The sequence below is a fragment of the Zalophus californianus genome, chromosome 11, assembly GCF_009762305.2.
Source record: "Zalophus californianus isolate mZalCal1 chromosome 11, mZalCal1.pri.v2, whole genome shotgun sequence".
NCBI lineage: Eukaryota > Metazoa > Chordata > Mammalia > Carnivora > Otariidae > Zalophus > Zalophus californianus.
Genome location: NC_045605.1, coordinates 74,736,873 through 74,756,844, shown reverse-complemented (window position 1 = coordinate 74,756,844; position 19,972 = coordinate 74,736,873). Strand labels below are relative to the sequence as shown.

General features: G+C 50.4%; 1 protein-coding gene across 1 annotated transcript in view; it reads right to left on the bottom strand.

The window, feature by feature from the left end:
• The window catches only part of SLC6A5 (solute carrier family 6 member 5), a 51,112-nt gene that overhangs the window by 14,740 nt on the left and 16,400 nt on the right, over positions 1 to 19,972 (bottom strand). Inside the window, exons 7-10 of the mRNA XM_027580236.1 lie at positions 17,708 to 17,840; positions 9,934 to 10,068; positions 7,856 to 7,959; positions 4,895 to 5,019 (exon numbers count right to left, since the gene is read on the bottom strand). Of these exons, the coding sequence (XP_027436037.1) occupies positions 4,895 to 5,019; positions 7,856 to 7,959; positions 9,934 to 10,068; positions 17,708 to 17,840 (497 nt within the window). The remainder of the gene's footprint in view (positions 1 to 4,894; positions 5,020 to 7,855; positions 7,960 to 9,933; positions 10,069 to 17,707; positions 17,841 to 19,972) is intronic.

Below are 19,972 nucleotides of genomic sequence, written 5' to 3'. Positions count from 1 at the left end.
CTCAGAAGGGAGGCTAAAAATAGTGCCAAAGCCGACTGAGTCCTAAATCAGGCTGTGTCCCACACATATACCACAAAAAAAAAAAAAAAAAAAAAAAAAAAATCTTTGTGTTGATGAGCTGGGGGAGCATATGAGAAATTACCCTGTAGAACAGTAATTCTCATCCAACGGTGAGTTTAGCCCCCACCCCCCCCAGGGGACATTGGGCAATACACAGAGACATTTTTGACTCTCACTACTGGGGGGGGAGATTACTGACATCTAGTGGGCAGAGGCCAGGGATGCAATGCACAGGACAGTCCCCACAACAAACAATTATCCAACCCAAAGGTCAAGAGTGCTGAGGTTGAGAAACCCAGCTCTACAGGTTAGACCGTGCCCGGAATGACATCATTTCCTCCATATTCGCTCCTTCAGGAGAAGTCTTTTGCATAAATCATGAATCCATCTGCCACTTTTATTATCTTTCCCTACAAAGGCTTGGTAAAGATGGGGCTACATCAATCCACGGGTAATCAGTTAGGGAGAGGGGGCTGCAAAACACAGCATAAAGGGGAAGAGAGTTTGGGCTTTAATGGTCAGACAGATCCAGGTCCAAATTCAGACTCCATGACTTACCGGCTATGCAACCCTAGATAAGTTATTTCATTTCTATAAGCCTCGATTTTGCCTATCTGTAAAATGGGAATAGCAATAGTCCCCCACATGGTGGTTATGAGGAACAAATGAGAGAGCACAGGCAGAGCACGGGGACCTGTCATGAGCACTCACAGAATATTCACTTTTATTATGAGTGGACAATGAACTTGGACAACAGCAGTTCTGATTCAGGGTTTTCCACCGCATGTAGTCTTGGCAGGGGATGTCTGAGCTGCATTTCTCTGCCCTCACAAAGCCTGCCAGCCGTTCCGACCTGCCTCACAGCCTCACTGGGAAGACTACTGTGACCCACAATGGCTAGGGACCCAGCAGTTACACGTTTCCTTGTAAAGAGAAAACTAAATGATAATGGGCAGTGACAAGCAAACGTCAGCTAATCTGCAACCAGCGCACGCCTGGAAACCAGACATTGCCACACCTGGAGTTTTTATAACTCAAGCGTAACAGCACTTTTTTAAACTGGAATTTATCAGGTTGTTAGTTCTTAATGCTGCCAAGGGCCTTGGGGTATTTAAAATATAAAGCCTTGAATGCCTAAGATAGCCCCGCTTTATGCATTTATTGAACACACGGTACAGCCAGCCTCTGAAGGCTCCCTATGTGAACCATTAGTCTGTATTAAACGACAGTTCGAAACAGGTCTCAAATGCAGAACACTGAGGGATCCAGCTCAATGCTCTGGCGACAGCTGGGCCCATAAAGCAGACAAGAAGGTCTTGCAATGGCCACTACCGGAGGACCTCGTTGATTGCTTTAACAGGATTTGGCCCTTTGGGCTTTACTGCTTTTTCAGGGGGCAGGAAATGATTTCAAAACACCCGGCCTATTTCAATTACATCTGCCTTCCTAAGGTACCCAGGGGAAGGCATCATTTTCAGCAAACTCAGTTTATCTAAGACCACTGGGGAGCAGATTTTTAAAAAGACATTTTTATATTATTTTGTACAATTAGTTTAGTTTAGTTTAGTTTAGTTTTTACTGGAAAAACGGATTGACTGATTCCCAGCAGAGGTTTCCCCTATGTCCCATAGAGGCTGAGGCTGTTCCTCTCCTCTCCCACTGGGAAGCACTATAAGTATAGCCCAGTGGCTGGAAGGCAGGCTCCATTCCCCTGTGGAAGAGCTCCGCCTCTTCCAGCCATGGGACTTGTTCTCTCTGGATAAACATCATTACATTTAATTCTGTGAGAAGTAAATGTATTGATACAAATAAAGGGCTCCGAACAATGCCCGGACCTGGTGAGAACTCAGAAAACAGAAATCATTCCTACTCTTCCCATGAGAGGGGATCAAAGAGGTGCTGCATGCCAGCCACTTGGATAGGACAGGAAGTTTCTGCCGCCCCTTCTCCTAGAGAACCGCTCAAGACACACCCAGGTCTCTTGTCAATGCAGGACATCACAACCCCAGCACACTGGGGGAGCCTCTCTGCTGTGAAGCCTGTTTCACATGGGAGGGTTCTCAGAGACCACACGGCCGGACCCCCATGCTTTTAGAAGGAAGAACTGGCATTCAGGTGATAGACATTGGATGGATGGTCAGTCCCTGTTTGAGAGTGTTCATTTTGATCAGCAGCGTCTCTGAACTGCTAGGAACCTAGACCTGGGAACTCTAAATCCAATGTGCACATTTGTGTTCATCTCCCGTGGTCCATCCCAGGCTTTCTGAGGGTGGATGAGCATTTCTGCTGCCCATAGAGCTTCTGGTTGGATTCGGATGGTGAGTCTCAGCTCCACAGGCAGTAAGCAAGGTGACTGGCAAATGACCCTAAAAGTTGACTTCCCAGGGGCATCTGGGTGGCTCAGTCGATTAAGTGTCCGCCTTCAGCTCAGGTCATGATCCTAGAGTCTTGAGATTGAGTCCCTCATCGGGCTCCCTGCTCAGCAGAAAGCCTGCTTCTCCCTCTGCTTGCTGTTCCCCCTGCCCATGCTCTCTCTCATTCTCTCTGACAAATAAATAAATAAAATCTTAAAAAAAAAAAAAGTTTGGCTTCCCAGAAAGGTGCTTCTCTGGAGTCGATGACTGAGAAGAACGTGCCCCCTTCCCTATGTTCATTGCAGAAGTAGAGGACAGCCTGGTGTCATCACCAATCCTACCCTCGTCCCCCCAAAACCAGCTGAGATTTGGAGAAATGACGTTGACAAAAATGCCTCCCTCAAAAGGGGGTGGCAAACAAGATAGAATAGTGTTAGGTCATTAAAGAGAACCTATTTTGGACTAAAGACCAAAACACAGTTACTGACGTTGGGTCAGCAAACATGTACCGACTGTCCGCACGCCCGTTTTGCCCAGCCAGGAGGGAACGGGGCTGGCATGGACCACAGGTCCACCCCAAATCCCCGTCCCAGATTCTGCAGAGCCTCCATTGTCCCTGAGAAAACCAGACGTCCTGCAACTCACGTGTAAGAATGTGTGTAAACTCAGATGAACAGGGATAGCTGCCCCACGGAGCCTGACAAGAGGCCTTATGAGCCAGTCCCCATTCCCCTGAGGGGAACGAGGCCCCCCGTCCCTGTGCTGGTGATGATGACAAATTGCCACACGCTAACCTAACAAGGGGTTAGAACCTGTAGGAAGTGTTCTTTTCCCCATTTAAATTAGAGGAAGTGAATAAAACCCGGAAAGGGGACGTTTCAGAAAGGCACCTAGGCAATTGTCTTAGTCTTTCTTTGTATAGGAAAAAGGAAATCCTATTTGGGTTTTAGAGACATGTGCCCCCAACTCCTCTTCCTGGGGCAGGAAGGAGCTCAGAAGGGTGAACTAAAGTGGCCCCACATCTCAGGACTCATAACCCCGGCAACACGGCCACTGGCTCACAGTGAGCTCGGCCGTAATGTCACAAAAATCACAAACACCTCAGATCTGCTGGGAAGTGGGGCAGGACCTCCCTGCTCCCGCGACTCTGCTGGGAGGAAATGAGGACAGCTGGGGTGGCACAGGCACCCCTGAAGCCAAGGCCTTCTCTCCCCTCCCCGCCCCTCTCCCCTGCTCCCCAGGGAGTTGAGTATTCTCAGCCAGGGAGAGGCATTCACTCCGAAACTCCAATTTAATGCAGTGCTGCAGAACCAAACATCCCTGGGGGTTTAACACTCTTTCCGGGGAGAGGTAATTACCCCCCTGCAATATGCCATTTCTTAACTCTTTGAGGCCCGCTGCGCATCAGCAGCAGCTTCAAATCCTGAAACCATAATTAATTATCCCTGGGGAGCCAGCAGAAAGCCGGCAGCCCACCAAGAAGGTGACATTCCTAGGACTTCGCTCCCTCCTGGGCTGGCATCCGAGCCATTTTCTGAGAACGGAAGTGAGCTCCTCAAACGAAGGTAAAGGCCCAGAGAAGCTGCTCACAGGGACACACGGCGGACTGCCACGTCCCCACATGTCCCTGGGCCGGTCCCGACACCTAGGCATCCCATAAACACCTTATTAGAGCATGATCATAATAACAGGCGACAGCCACAGTGAAATCCGTTCAGCCCAGAAACACAGTAAACACACAAACCCTTCGTGGAGTAAGGCTGGGTGGAAATAAGAAAGAGTTAAATAAAAATATTAAACACCACCTACAAAATGCTGTGCTAGAAATACAGACGAAGTGAGATAAAAAATGAAAGCTCTCTGTAAACTCGGAAGTACCATACAAATGTTAGCCATTAACACAGGAATCACCTGGACAGAAAGTAAACTTTACTGTACTTCCCTCCCACCACCATCATCCAACCTTTCCACCCACTGGGGGGAAAAAAATTGCAGGTCTGCTTTGCTAACTAAGCGGAAGGCCCTGAAAGCACGTGTGACCTAACCAACAGAAAACGCTTGTCAGGAAAAGGCTGCTCTGGAGTCAGTGTTCCTGTTCAGCATTAGAACTGGGTGTGTCCAGAGCTCTCTGCAAGGAATGCATCCTGCAGCAGGCTGTGCCTACACCAGCTCTAAAGAATCCTAAAGAATCCTCTATCTGTCCCCCAGAGGTGCAAAAGGCATAGGGCTTACTTATTTGGGGTGGAGCTGACTTAAGAGAAGAAAGGGAGAACAAAGGAGAGGAGAGGGAAGCAGGAATGGGACTTTGATAGCAATCCCTCTGGTCAGGCACTGGCCAGCTCCAACCCCACCTGAGCTTCCTACTCAAGCTTGTCGGAGTCTCCCCACAAAGGGACCCTGGGTTGTCCCACCACCCCTCCTATTCCAGAAGGCCAACTTCCCAGGATAGCATAGGTCAGGAGCTCAGGAGGTGACCGTACCTTGGTCTGCCACGTTCTCAATGTTGACCTTGCGTTCATTGGCCATGAAGCCAATAACCGAGAAGATGACAAAGCCGGCAAAGATGCTCGTGGCACTGTTGGTGCAGGTTACAATGAGCGTGTCCCTGGGTGGAGGAGACAAGAGTTTGCCATTAGGCGTGCTTTGCAAGTCGGAAGGGACAAGGGAAAAGACTCATAAATGTGTGCCTGTGTGTTCATATGCACACGTGCGTGTGCGTACATGTCCATTTCTAAACATGTTTTCACTGTCCTGACCGAAGACCCCCTTGGGTCGATTTTCTAAGCACCAAAGGGCTCAAAAACGTTTCTCGGGACCTCCCTGTTGCCGGGCCTCTGGGTCAGAGCTCTAGCCCTGTGCGCTCTAGAACCAGGGCCCCTCTCATTAAAGTGGCAGAGCAGGACTGCCCATCTGAGCAGAAATGGAGGGGTTGGAGCCTTTCAAGGACTTCAGGGCGGGAACCATATATGAGAGAAGAGAACGCGGTGGGACCATGAAAGGCCACCAAGGTTTGAGGACAGCCTGGATTTGGAGTCCCCAAAAGCCCCCCCGGGGTGAGGCAGGGGAGACCAGCCCTCCGCCTTCACCCTGGGGCCCTCTACTGGTAATATGGCTGTGGTTTCCCAGTCGGCCTGTCCGGCCACCCTAGACTGGGAAGAGAGGTCAAGCCAGATGGAGCCTCAGAGACCATTCAAATCCTGATCCTCCCACCTGTTGGTGGTATGACCTTGAGCAAGTCACTTCTTCCCACCGTGATTTTAAGTGGTGGCACTGACCCCACCTTTCTCCCAGGTTGTTGTGCACAGAGCCTGGCACAGAACGAACGCTCAGTAAACCACCCACCTTGTCTGGCCCCTTAGCTTACGGATGAGGAAACCGAGGCACAGGAGGAGGAAATGGGCTCATTCATGGTGGGTCAGTATTTGAATCCAGACTCCCTGCCCTGCTCCGTGTTCCCTCTGCCACACCGCAGAGCCTCCTTTCTACCAAAGTGCAGAGCAATGCGACCCCACTGGACTGCATTCAGACCAGTTCCCAGGTCATAAATTAATGAGCAGCTGTGACCAAAGAAGTTCACACACCTTAGCTGGCATTCCAGCTGTTAGGGACTGGATTGTGTGCCCCCCAAATCCTATGTTGACGTTCTAACCCCCAGTTCCTCAGAATGTGACTGTGTTTGGAGAAGGCGTCTTACACAGGGAAGTAAGTTAAAAGGACGTCCTCAGGGTGGGACCTCATCCAACACGACTGGTGTCCTTGCAAGAAGAGATGAGGACACAGATACACACCCAGAGGGAAGCCCATGTGAAGAGGCAGGGAGGAGATGGCTATACAAGCCAAAGAGAGAAGCCTGGGAAGAAATCAACCCCGCCAATACCTCGATCTCGGACTTCAGTCTCCAGAACTGTGAGAAACTGAGTGTCTGTTGTTCAGGTCCCACGCTCCGTGGTGTTTATTACAGCAGCCCTTGCAAGCTCAGACACACGCTCTCTCCAACCTGGCCTCAGCCGAGCTCGGCCCGATTCCTTCCAGCCTCATGCGTGCACTCTTGCTCTGGTCCCCGGACCTGCTCCCAACCCCCCATCCCCAGCACTTTCCCACTCACGCCCCCTGCTGGCTGTCCCCACCACGTGTCGCACACTCCCACCTCCACTGCACGAGCTGGGATGTGGCCCCGCGGAGACCTCACCTCTCTGGAGCCATCCCAGCCAGCTCAGGTCACAGCCTAACTATCTTCTGTTCCTCTTGGTGCACAAAATAGCTCATACATTATTAGAAAATGATAATAATAATAATAATAATAATAATGGCAGCTGCCATTTATTGAGTACTTATGACGTGTGAAATTCTGCTGTGCGAACTTTGCATACATCAGCTCTTACCTCTCCACAAACTATTATTGGCATTTTACAGATGAGAGGAAAGAGGCTCAGAGAAGTGAAGCATCTCGCCCATGTCTCGAGTTTTAGTAAATGGTGAAGTCATAATTCAAATCCAGGTCCATCTGACTCTGGCCTGCCTGCCTGCCTTCCTTCCTTCCTTCCTTCCTTCCTTCCTTCCTTCCTTCCTTCCTTCCTTCTCTCCCTCCCTCCCTTCCTATTTTAAATCCGCTCACCAGGAGAACGGACCTTATTTTCTTACTGCTTGCCTAGATGTATTTAACTTTCAGATGTCACCTCCTCCAGGAGCTGTCAGGTTCTCCCAGGTGGAGATTTTTGGGGTTGCAGAGCCCCTGGTCTAATATCATACCATCCAAATGGTCTCACTGTCACCATGTATCAGGATCTCCTGAGGATACCATCTGGATACGTAGATTCCCTGGCCCATCCCACCTCCAGACATTCTGATTAACAGATCTGGAAGGGGACTCAAATTTTGCATTGTTTTTTCAGCTTTACTGAAGTATAACAACGAAGGCAAACTGTAATATATTTTAAGTGTACAGCCTGATGATTCGATACACATATACATTGTGAGAGGGGCCCCACCACATCTACTAACATTTCCATTAGTTAACATATCCATCAACAGTTTTCTTTCCCCTGTACCTTGCTGCCTTTCTTATAGAGGTCCCTGGAAAAATATTTGGGTCAAGTGACAGTGACCATACTTCATCTGGGACTACCATCCAATCATACCCACAGCTCACAAATGACTATCCGAGGACACACCTAGCAGCATAGCAACCCCTGGAGAGGCTCAACTCCATCCCATAAAGAGCCCCTGAGCCCATGTGTCAGAGACAGCACTGCAAACTGGGGTCCAGGCCACCAGAAGCCAGCAGCTAGGCCCTAGCGGGTGGCTTTCCCTCTGCCAGATGCAGCCCTCTGGCTCTACTTCAGGGTAAGTGTGAGGATGTGGCCTTAGGTGTCCATGGATCTGTCCCCAGCTCTTATTCCCATTCACCAGCTGCCTCTGGGGTATCAAGTGCCTCCACATACCTGTAGCAGTTGTTGTGGAATTTGTTGTAGGAAGAGAGAGTGATCAGGCCTCCCCATGCGGCAGACAAAGAGAAGAAAATCTGAGTGGCAGCATCCTTCCAGACCTGGGAGGCCGAAGGGGAGAAGATCCAAGGTCACTGAAGGAGGCTGGCCCAGGGGAGGGGGGAGGTCTCCCCTGCCCAGCACCACATCACCTCCCCAGGGGAAAGTAGTCAGGAGAAAGATGTGACATTAGCACCAACATACATCACTTGTGCTGGAAGCCAAAAAGGCAGGAAATTACCTGGGAGATGCTAACTCCATTCTAAGCAAAGGAGAGGAACTCAAACTACACACACATTTCCTGCTTCTATGTCCTGCCATGTATAAAGCTGAGCAGAAGGGAGGAGCCCTTCCTTTCGCTGCATACACTCTCAAAAGACCACCGCAACAGCAAAATACAGTCATGGATGCAAGATAAAGATCTGCTTAAATTGACGTTTTTACAGATGTCAGCCGCTATTAAAAATCTGAAGTCCTAGAGCTCCCCCCCTTAGTAATACCACCTGTGCCAAAGCACAGTGGATCTTATAGCCATATCCTTGAACTTGGCCGACAACGCCTCCTGGTTCTCTCGGTGATTTCTCTGCATTGTCCTCATAAAGCTCCAGAAGGCCGCTCAGGAGTTACGCTAGAGATTTATATGATTTGTAAAATAGACCTCCCATCATTTTTATAAATTAGTCCAGTTTTAAAATTGTGCTTATAATATGCAAAGAAAAAGTTCAAGTGCGTGCTGTGTGCTGGCAAGTCTGCACCTACCCCAACACCCATTCTCCCATACTCCTTATTAACAAAGCCATGGTTTTCTTTAAAGGCAGCCATTCACCCAGCACATAGCATCAAGGGGAAGTGCAGCTAAGAGAGGATAATCACATGATTTAGTTTCTGACCAATGATGTGAAAAAACAAGTGTAATGTGGGATTTCTGGGGTTTCTCCTTTTTTAAAGAGAAGGAGGGTACCTATTTCCACCTCTTTCCTCACCCCTTTGTGCTACCCGGAATGCTGCTGTGATGGCAGGAGTTCTGGCAACCATCTGGAAGCAAGTGACTGAGGACGGGAAGCTGGGAGGCAGGGACACTGTGGAGCCTTCACTATGTGGAGCGCTTCACTATGTACCCCGGGGGCCGCTTCAGCGCATACGAGGGAAATAAACTTGTATCTTGTTCCCGATGTCATCATCTGGGGGTTTTCTGTTACGTGCAGTCAAACCCAATCCAAGCTATGTGTTCTCAATGTACTCTGTAAAAGTGAGTTTTTCTTTCTTTCTTTCTTTCTTTCTTTCATTTAAGATTTTATTTATTTATTTGACAGAGAGAGAGAGAGACAGTGAGAGAGGGAATACAAGCAGGGGGAGTGGGAGAGGGAGAAGCAGGCTTCCCGCCAAGCAGCGAGCCCGATGTGGGGCTCGATCCCAGGACGCCAGGATCATGACCTGAGCCGAAGGCAATCACTTAACCAACTGAGCCCCCCAGGCGCCCCAAAAGTGAGTTTTTCTTTTAGGTGAGAAAAATTCACTTCTTAAAGAACCCCCTCATTGGGAGGTTTGGGGACTAGGAATTTTAGAGTAAGATATGCCTGCACAGATATGCAAAGAGGAGGTACAAGTGTGTGCTGGCTCCGTGTTGGTGAGCCGCACATCTGCAAATGCGTCAAGCCCTTTCAATGATAATGGCCATAGTTTGTGCTGTTATTTTCCACCAGCAAAACTCCATTCCCAACACCCTGTAATTAGTACCAGATGAGTGGTGTGAGGGGCCCAGTGCTATGAATACGGGGATGGACTTCTTCATTTCAGCCTGCACGGCACCCCTGGGGGCAGGACCATGACGTAGGATGACTACTCCAGGAGTCAGAACACCCCCAGCTGCCCACTTCTCATGAAAGATCTCCCGAGGGCACAATGGCCCAAGATTATCAGGACCTTGGATAAGCGAACAAAAGCGAGCTACCCTGCGGGAAGGAGTCTGACCCCTCTGGTTGAGCTGTCCCACAGTGGGACTCATCCCTGGGTTGTAAATGAGAGCATAAGCCCACCGTGGCGTCCGTGAGTTTCTCCCACTTCGGTGTGATGAAGTACCAGATCCCAGCGCCAGCTCCGGGCAGGGTGACTCCGCGGATGAGAAGGATCACCAGCACGACATACGGGAATGTGGCCGTGAAGTACACCACCTGGAAGAACCGTCCGAAAGGGTGACTGGGAGGAGCAGACCCGCGTGACGCGCCCACGCTGCAGGGACATTGACAGAGGCAGAGTGATCTGCCACCTGGACACGAGCACCTGACTGTGAGGACATCAGGGTGGTTTCTCCCAATTCTGCCAGGGCTGGGGGCACGGGGCAGGCCCTGAGACCCAAGGGCAGGGAGAACCAGAAATAAAGTCTGTGGGGCGATATCCAAGGCTGTGGGGCAGTCGGCTGCAGTGCGGAAGGTGGGGGCGACCTTGCCCCACCCCAGCTGCTGAGGAGAGAGCTCCCTGAGGAATTACCCAGGGAAGAAGGCTACATGCCTCCCTCCTCCCCAACTCCAACCCCACCCTCTGCTTGCGGACCCCAAATCCGCCATTAGAGATGAACCTTTTAGTTTAAGCTTTCCATCCTTGTGTATACAGACACCCTAAGGGAGGCAGCCTGGTGAGGTACAAAGAGCAAGATCTTAGAAACATTTAAGTTTAGGGCTGCCTGGGTGGCTAAGTGGTTAAGCATCTAACTCGTGATTTTTGGCTGAGGCCATGATCTCAGGGTCATGGGATTGAGCTCCGCATCGGTCTCTATGCTCGGCAGGGAGTCTGCTTGAGATTCTCTCTTCCTCTCCCTCTGCCCCTCCCCCCACTCATGCATACACACACGCTCTCTCTCTCTCTCTCCCAAATAAATAAAATCTCGAAAATAATAATAAAAGAAACATTTAAGTTCAAATGAAATAACACATCTGGCACTGAGTAGCTGTGAGATCTTCGACAAGCTAATAAGTTCTTCAAATCTGCTTCTGCCTCTGGAAACTGGGCACAATGACACCTTTCTTAAAAAAATAATTGTATGGGTTAATGAGCTACTAACAGCCTGATTTATAACAGGTGGTCATTCAATGCAGGTAAGCTCAACAAGCATTTATTGACGGCCTGCTCTGAGCTGGATGCTGTGCCAGGTGTTAGATGCATAAAGACGAAGGGATTCAGGACCTAGAGGGCCCAGAGACGATGTCTGCTTAATGGGCCACACCACTGCACCCAGGACACTATGAAGTCCAGAGGGGCATTGTACTACTCAGCCTGGGAGTTTACGAAAAGATTCACAGAGATGACACTTGAGCTGGATCTAGAGGCCAAGGACAACTTAAGAGAGGTGGGGGGAGGTGGAAGGTGGAGGAGGAAAGTGGGCAAGGCAGGCATATGAGGGCAAAGGTCTGATGACCCACTATCAGGAGGATGACATAGGGTGGAGGCTGAGATGGGGGGCCCTGGGAGCATGGGCCTTTTCTGTGGGAAATAGGGAGCTACTGAAGCACGTTGGGCACACTATGGGAGGCCTTGAATACGGTCAAAGGGTGCTCCTGGATTCTGGTCAAAGGATGCTCCTGGATTCTGGATTCTGGATGCTCCTGGATTCCCTCCTGGGAGGGACCAGAGGATGCTCAAAGGTCAAAGGATGCTCCTGGATTCTGGATTCTGGATGCTCCTGGATTCCCTCCTAGGAGGGACCAGAGTCAAGACACATTTGGGGAGTAACATCAGCAGAACTTGGGGACTGTGGCTGGATGGGACTTGTCTGTCAATCAAACATCTGGATAAAGGAAGAGCTTGGGATCAGGATCCCAACTACAAGCCTGAGTTCAAATCCCAGCCCCATCACTTATGAGCTGGGCCACCTGGGAAATGACTTCACGTCCCTGAGTCTCAGTGTCCACATCGGCTTAGTGGCGATAATGACAGTATATTCCTCGTGGAACTCTTGGCGGAGTGCCTGGGACAGTTCACACAGAATGGGACAGGTCTGGGGGCCTGGCAACAGAAGCACCACGTTAGGCTTGCTCGGGATTCGCCAGGCCTAAATTTGGTAACACTGACAACCCTCTGCTCACCAGCCAGTTGAATCCCCAAAGTGCATCAAAAGACCTTGTAAAGGTGAGGCTCGGCTCTCCCCAAACCCTCGCTGATCCTTGAGGTGGGCGTATACAGCCAGCTGGGCAAGCACTGTGGGCTCAGAGCAACCGCTAACACACCCCCTCCTGCAGTCTTCCCTCCTGGGGCACCTGAACACCTGTCCCCTGGGAGGGAGACACAGGTGCCACCCCGTACCGGCTCCACAGACCCCAGGGCCTGGCAGGGAGCTCCAGAATGGCTGTGACTGGCAGGCCCTGGGTTTTCAGGGGACGAGGACTGATTCGGGGACTTGCAGAGGTGGGTTGAGGGAAGGTCAGGATTGAGACTAAGATAGAACTCTTGGGGTCGTTTCATTAAGCATTTGGATATATCAGTAAACACCACAAAGACACTTGCCCTTGAATAGCTGACATTCCAGCTAGGAAGACAGCCAGCCAGTAGTGGTCCCAATCCTATTACCTGCGGCGTGTTAGAGGGTAATGGGTGCACTGGGAAACAGAGTAAGTAGAGCGGGGTAAAGGGGGATGGGGGCATGCTGGGGAGGGCGGCTGGGAAGATGGCCATGTTGAAATGGGCAGACAGGGACGAAGGCCTCTTTGAGAAGTTGGCCAAGACTTGAAGGAAGTAAGAGGGCCCCAACTGGACATGTGGGAGAACAGTCTAGACAGAGGGAACTGCGGGAGTAAAGGCCCTAAGGAGGGAGTGTTCCTGACTTGTAGCAACGGTGTGGCTGGAGGGAGCACAGCGAGGAGAGGAAGTCAGAGGTGGGGTGGGGAGCGGGGACAGATCATGCAGAGCTTGTGGGGCCTTTTCTTTCTTTTTTTTTTTTAAAGATTTTTATTTATTTGTTTGAAAGAGAGAATGAGAGATAGAGAGCCCAAGAGGGAAGAGGGTCAGAGGGAGAAGCAGACTCCCTGCCGAGCAGGGAGCCCGATGCGGGACTCGATCCCAGGACTCCAGGATCATGACCCGAGCCGAAGGCAGTTGCCCAACCAACTGAGCCACCCAGGCGCGCTGGGGCCTTTTCTGTGGGACATGGGGGGCCACTGCAGTGATCTGGGCAGAGGGGTAACAGGATCTGACATTTCAGCCCGCATGGGTTGCTTCGCTGGGGGTATACTGCAGGGGCACAAAAGGGGGTGCAGGGACCACAGTCAGGAGGCCGGGCTGTACTCTCGGCAAGGGACAGTGACACTTCCAACGGGGATATGCTTCTGCTGGAAGAGCTACAGAATTTCCCGGTGATTCCATGTGGAATGAGGGGCAAGGGGGCATCAGGGATCGGCCCAACGTGTCTGGCCTCAGCAGCTGAAAGGGTAGAGTTCCCACTGCACCAGGCTGCAGGTTAAGGAAACAGGAGTGGCTGTTTCTTCCTCTAAACCCCACCTACCATCAAGGTCAAGTCTTTCCTTCTGGCTACAGAGCAGGGGCCAGGCCGGGTCTCCTTTCTCTGCACTGCTACCGCCACTGGTCAGGGGGCCCCTGTGGCGCCCTGCCACCCTTCCTAGAGAATGTGATTACTTGGGGCTGTGGGGGAGGGCAGCCCCCTCCTCTTCACCCCACCAAACCTGCCTCTCCTTCCCCTGAAGCGAAGCCCTTCCGCACACAGACCCTGGGGAACCCAAAGGCATTTGACATCTCAGGAGAAGATCACCGCCCCCAGGACAGCCCTGGGCTGGCCTCCTGGCTGTGATGGAGTGGGAGGGAGAGAAGATCCTGACCAGTCTGACCTCCCCAGCCCACCAAGACAGTAGGGCAGATGACAACGGAGGAATATCCTTTTCACCTCCTGACCATGAGGGCTGGTGGGAAGTGAGGATGGGAGGAGGCGAGGGAGAAGAGGTGACCCGGGCAGTAGGGGCCGGCAGAAGAAAACCACCAGAATGGCAGCAGTCTACCCGGCTGAGACACCTGTTCTCATCTGCCTACCGGAGCCTGCTTGCACACAACCATTTCTGGAGCGCCCTCTATGGATCAGCTGTGAGTTGTCCCATTTTGCAGAAGAGGAAACTGAGACTCCAATTACGCATGTCACAAGGGGTTAAACATCTTACTCAAGGTCTCCCAGCCGGAGCCAAGGTCCAAACCTAAGGCTTTCTAATTCTAAAGCCTCTGTTCTTTCCAGAGGGCCACTCAGGCAGCGCGGGCCCTGAGCTCAGATGGGTGCATATGACATTCGGGCAGCCTGCGGGTCGCCCCTGCCCCTGGAATTCTAGCTGCTCAAAGGGAAACTGAGGTCTCCTAAGAAGCAACAGGCCATTCTCATCTCCTAGGGTCCCACACAAGAGGAACTGAGCTCATCTTGCTGCAGGAGAAGGTGGATGTCTCTGTTGCTTCGAAATGGCAGTCTGACCGTCTTCATGGGCTTTCAGTCACAAAAGGGGCCTGTCAGAATGGGGATTCATTCTGTGCATTCACCTTGGCTTCCAAACAATGCTCCATGACCACTGTCTGCACACCCCAGGGCAAGATAACATATTGTGATTCATAATTTCTGGTGGCATTCCTCATTAAAAAAAAAAAAAAATTTGATCATCGATCCTTAGTTGGCAACCATTCTCAATGAAGCAGCATGATTAGTTAGCAGAACTAACAGAAAAGCTTACCTGCTCAGGGCTCCTCAAAAGTTCCCATACCAGAAAGCCGTAAAATCTAGCACCAAGGATTAAATCCTAAATCAGTGGAAAGAACTAGCTGTAACACTGTCCTAAAAAATCATGGACTAATAAAGCTAAAAGGGTCTTAGAGAACATTCATTCTACCTTGAGTTTGTAGATGTGGAAAATGAGGCCCCAATGCCTTCTGTGACTTGCCCACCTGGAAATGACAGCTGGTGGTGTAGAGAGGGGCTCGGAACGCCAGGGTGCTGGCTCCCAATGGGGGACTTTTCTCTCCCTCTCCACATTCCCACTCCACAGTTCTGCATTTCCGACTCTTCCTAACAGCCCCTCCTGGGGAAAGGATGTCAGGTAGAGGAAAGAATCCAGGCTTTAAAGGGAAACAGACCTAGGTTCAAATCCCACCACTGCCACTTAAAAGCTGTGTGGCCTCAGGCAATTTACTCTGCCTGGATGCACCTCACCTTCTCTATCTACAAAATGGGAACAGATGTCCTTACCTAGGGGGCTGTTGTGCAGATGGGTGAACTGATGCATGTGTCACAGTTAGCTCAGCGCCGGGCACACAGTGTTCAACAAAGCTCTCTTTCTCTCCCCATCTCCCCACCAGAGTCACTACTTTCAAGATGTCAGAGTGGCACAGTGCCCACCCAATACATCAGTCATTCGTCGGCAGAAAAAAACTAATGCTAGTGAAGAACTGACCATATGCCAGGTATTGTATGTGGCAGATCTCATTTAATCCCTATAATGATCCTATGTGGTATGTACCGCTATCCCCAATTTACAGATGCAGAGACTGAGGCTCTGTGGGTCAAATAGTCTGTCCAGAGTTACACAATGAGAAAGTGATAAAGGCAGGATTTCAACTCAGTTTGATTTAACTCTAGAGCCAGCAGGCCATCCTTCCCCAGGTCACCGATGGGACCACTGTTCTCCCTCCTTAACTACCATCTCCTCTCCTGCAGTCACCCCCCAGCCTATCCTGCTAGAGACCTGTCTGCTAGAGACCTATCTGGCCATGTCAATCATGGTCAAGGTTGCCCTGTCTCTATCTTGAGTTGTAAGTGACAGTCCTGCCAGTGAGATTTTGTTTGCGCAAATATTTGGCCACTCTTCCTAAGCAAGCCCTTGGCTGGGTTCCAAGCCACAGAAGTCAAGGAGTCCAGGAACCTCAGGACGCACAGGCCATTGTTGTAAGGGTCATGTCAATATTTCCCCCATCTTCCTGCTGCCTTCAAAAAACAATCTAGTCTTAACCACTCATTCAGAGCCAGCCAGGGGTCCTCGGGGGTCATCTGATCCCAGCTCTCATTTTACAGGTGAGGAAACTGAGGTCAGAGAGGAAAACTAAGATCGGCTCACCCAGCAAGTGTTCAGGCAGAATAATGTTAGAGCTACAGCATCTTAGACATCACCCAGCCTGATTGTCTTTACTTTAGAAATGGGGAAACTGAAGACTTCTGCAATAGTGAGGATAAAGGAAAGTTTGCTTTTCATTGTAGCAGAAAAACAAATAAAAGCTAAGAGCAAATCAGAAGCTCAGCCAGGCTTCATGGCCCAGGTAGAGATGTCCCTACTCAGCAAAGCCCAGGGGAAGCCCTGGACTAGAACCCCGCTCCTCACCCCCAGTCTGCTTCTCCCCCAACCTTAGGTGATTTGAGGTGTAACCCCTGCCTCTTGTAATGCTGACGATCCTGCTGGAGCCCACAACTCAAGTCCCTGTGGCTCCAGATTACAGGGCAGGCAGCAGAAAGAGCTGTTATCCAAAGGCACCTATGAGCATGGCCATGTGCCCAGGGAGAGGACAGACTCAGCTCTGTGCTGATGGGTGCCAGGTTTGGGCACCTGGTGGGGGGTATGAGACGCTGGCTGGGACACCTAGACCAAATCAACACCACAACCCCGGGTCTGAGTCCACCACCGTCACACTCACTCCTTGGCCTGAAAGACATCTTGGGTTTCATCTTGAGCCATGCAAATGACTCTTAGGATGATTAAATAATATTGGTTATCATCAAGTAACCAGTTAACTATTTAATGGGGCTTTTTTCTAAAGCAGCAGGAAGATGAGGGAAAACAGTGTGACCCTTACAAGAACGTCCAGCATGCCCTGAGCTTTCCCAGACTCCTTGCCTTCTGTGCCTTGGAACTGAGCCTGGGGTGGGAATTCCAATCTCTCCAAAGGGCCCGCCAAGCGACTGCTCAGCAAGAGTGGCCAAGTCTTTGCTCAGCCAAAATCCCACTGGCAGGACTGTCACCATGTAACACGTGAAGTGGAAGAGTGTTGGGCTGGGGGGGCTGCAAAAAGGGCGTGAAAAGTCCAGAACATGGTGGCGGGAGTAATGAGAAGGAATCCAATTCACAATTTTGGTCTTTTTCCAATTCACAATTTTGGTCTTTGTCCAGCTTCTTGGCAGAAGCAATAACTGACTGGGCAGCCAGGCCAAGAAGCAAAAAGCCAGTAGCTCTAATTCTGGGGCCTAGGGAGAGTGACAGAATCATAGGACGCGGGGCCCATCTGCTGAATGAAGCGGTGGCCCCCGACAGGACAGAAAGGAATCTAATCAGGACCCACACCTTCTCTTGGGAGCTCTGTGTGCATTTGTCTCATTTGGTCCTTAAAACAGCCTTGAAAGATGATGGACTCTGAAAAACAAACTGAGGGTTCTAGAGGGGAGGGGGTGGGGGGATGGGTTAGCCTGGTGATGGGTATTAAAGAGGGCACATTCTGCATGGAGCACTGGGTATTATGCACAAACAATGAATCATGGAACACTACATCAAAAACTACTGATGTAATGTATGGTGATTAACATAACAATAAAAATTTAAAGAGAAAAAAAGGAAGAAAAAACAACAGCCCTGAAAGAAAGGTGTTATTATCCCATTTTACAAATGGGAGTGAAGTCACTTGCCCAAGGTCCCAGAGCTACTCAGGGTCAGAGTCAGAATTACCCCATGTGTCCTGACTCTCTTTCCAAGGCTCTTTTGTGGCATGACACAACCATCCCTGGGAGTCCCATTTTGCAGAAGAGGAAACTGAGTCTCAGAGATTTTTTTTTTTTTTTAGATAAATAAAAGTTCTTACTTTTCCTGAAGTCTTGATTCCTTTTGCCAGGGACGCATACACAATCACCCAAGCCAGGAAGAGGCAGAAGGCTAGTGGCCACCTGATCTCCCCAGGATATTCAATTCCAGCAGAAATCTTCAGCACAAAGTACCTAAGAATTGGAAAGAGAGAGCAGCAGGGGGAATGAGGAGGGGGGGAGGTGACAGCCTGCAGCCTTTCATCTCCCAGCAGAGCCAGGAGCCTTGAATAGACCCCAGCCCTCCTCACCCCCCCCCCCCAGTTAGGGACCTTATGAGATCAGGGTGAGGGATGCTCTGATCTGAGTTTGAGCCCACAGTTATCTGCAAAAAGGCCAGCTGGATTTACCCAATTCCTAATTACGTGCTGGGAAGCCTCTCGTAGCCCTGGGCAGCCTCCAAACAAGGCTAAGTTAGCTCCATTGGCATCTGGAGGTGCCCCAGGACAAGCGTGACAAGTCCAACAGCACTGGGGGTCCTGGCCCAGCCTGCCAACAGGCACTCCCGAGGCCGACGTCTTTCTATAAGGACATACCACTAATAGGGACTCTGAACTGTCAAGGATGATTTTTGTGTTTTTTCTGTAATGTTCTAGTCTTTTAAGAGGCTGTATCCCAATTGTATTTGTATACTTTTTTATTTTTTTATTTTTTTTTTAAAGATTTTATTTATTTATTCATGAGAGACAGAGAGACAGAGAGAGAGAGAGAGAAGCAGAGGGAGAAGCAGGCTCCCCGCTGAGCAGGGAGCCCGATGCGGGACTTGATCCCAGGACCCTGGGATCATGACCTGAGCCGAAGGCAGATGCTTAACCATCTGAGCCACCCAGGCGCCCTGTATACTTTTTTAAATGTAAAAAACAGAGTCACTGTGCTCAGTGACTAAAACTGCTGTTCTCTGTACTTCAGTTCCAGTTGCATTGGGCACGTGTCCTGGCCGAGGCTGGCTGAAACAGGAAAGCAGGGCTGCCTGGCCCTTATTCAAGGAACGTAGTCCAAAACCAAGAACATGCAAGCGGAAGGGGGCTGCTGGTCATCTGTGTACCCGCTTGAGAAGCCGTGGCCTGCCTGGCAGCCCCCACAGCCCGGAAGGTAGTTTGTAGCCTGGTAGCACGGCAAGCAAGCAGCCGCATTCCTGGGGACAGGAGGTAGGCGTGGGGACACGGAGTCGTGACTCAGACAATCCCTTTAGCTCCTCAACGATCAGCTTTCTCATCCTGAATGCAGGCGCCATGCCTGTAGCTTGGCATTTTTCTGTGACCTGAACAAAGGGCCAGCCAGAATCCAGACTCTACGGGACTGCAGAAACGTCAGCCCAGGACATTCTGACCTACAGAGGGACGTGAAGGTGGCACCACTCCTGGCCTCACTGGCAATGGCACCCTCCAGCCCGCTAGTGAGTGCATACCTGGGAGGCTGCTCAGCAGCGCACCGCCGCGCGTTTTACAACAGCCACGCTCCTTTCTGTCTCAATCCCTGCGGCGGCAACCTGGGCTCAAGAGTTGACTAAAAGTGGGGCGCCTGGGTGTCTCTGCTGGTGAAGCGTCTGTCTTCGGCTCAGGTCATGATCCCAGATCCCCCTGCTCAGCGGGGAGCCTGCTTCTCCCTCTCCCTCTGCCCCTCCCCCTGTTTGTGTTCTTGATCTCTCTCTCTCTCTCTCTCAAATAAATAAAATCTTTAAAAACTAAACTAAACTAAACTAAAATGGAAGATCTAGCAGCACTGGCCCACCTTCCCAGAAGACAGTGACCATTTGGAGCTAAGCCATAGCAACCTCTCCCATGTGGAGGACAGCCTCTCTAGTTTGCCACACTCCCCACCATTCCCTATCGTCTTGTTCATACTTCAAAACCTCCCTGCCAAGCCCCTAGCGCATCTGAGTTTATAACCCCAACATAAAGCTTAACTGGAGAACATTCCTTATTTACCCTTCAATGAACTCTGTCCACATTCATCTACCTTAAGAAATCATTCCATACACTTTATTAAATCTTCCTATGATGGCTGAGGATTTCCTTGTACTCCCGAACCTCAATCCTCAAAGACTGGAAAAAATGGATGTAGAAAGTATAAAAGTAAGGCAAACCTGTTAAAAAAAAACATTAGTTCTTCTTCAAACTAAATCATTGACTATGACTTGTTTTCTTACTTTTTACCTCTCTTCCATTCTCAAGTTCAGAGGGAAGAAAAAGAAACACCACCACCTAGTTTATTGAAGGTCTGCTTTGAGCACATTGGCTGAAGGTTTTGCAGTGTTCTGTCACTGA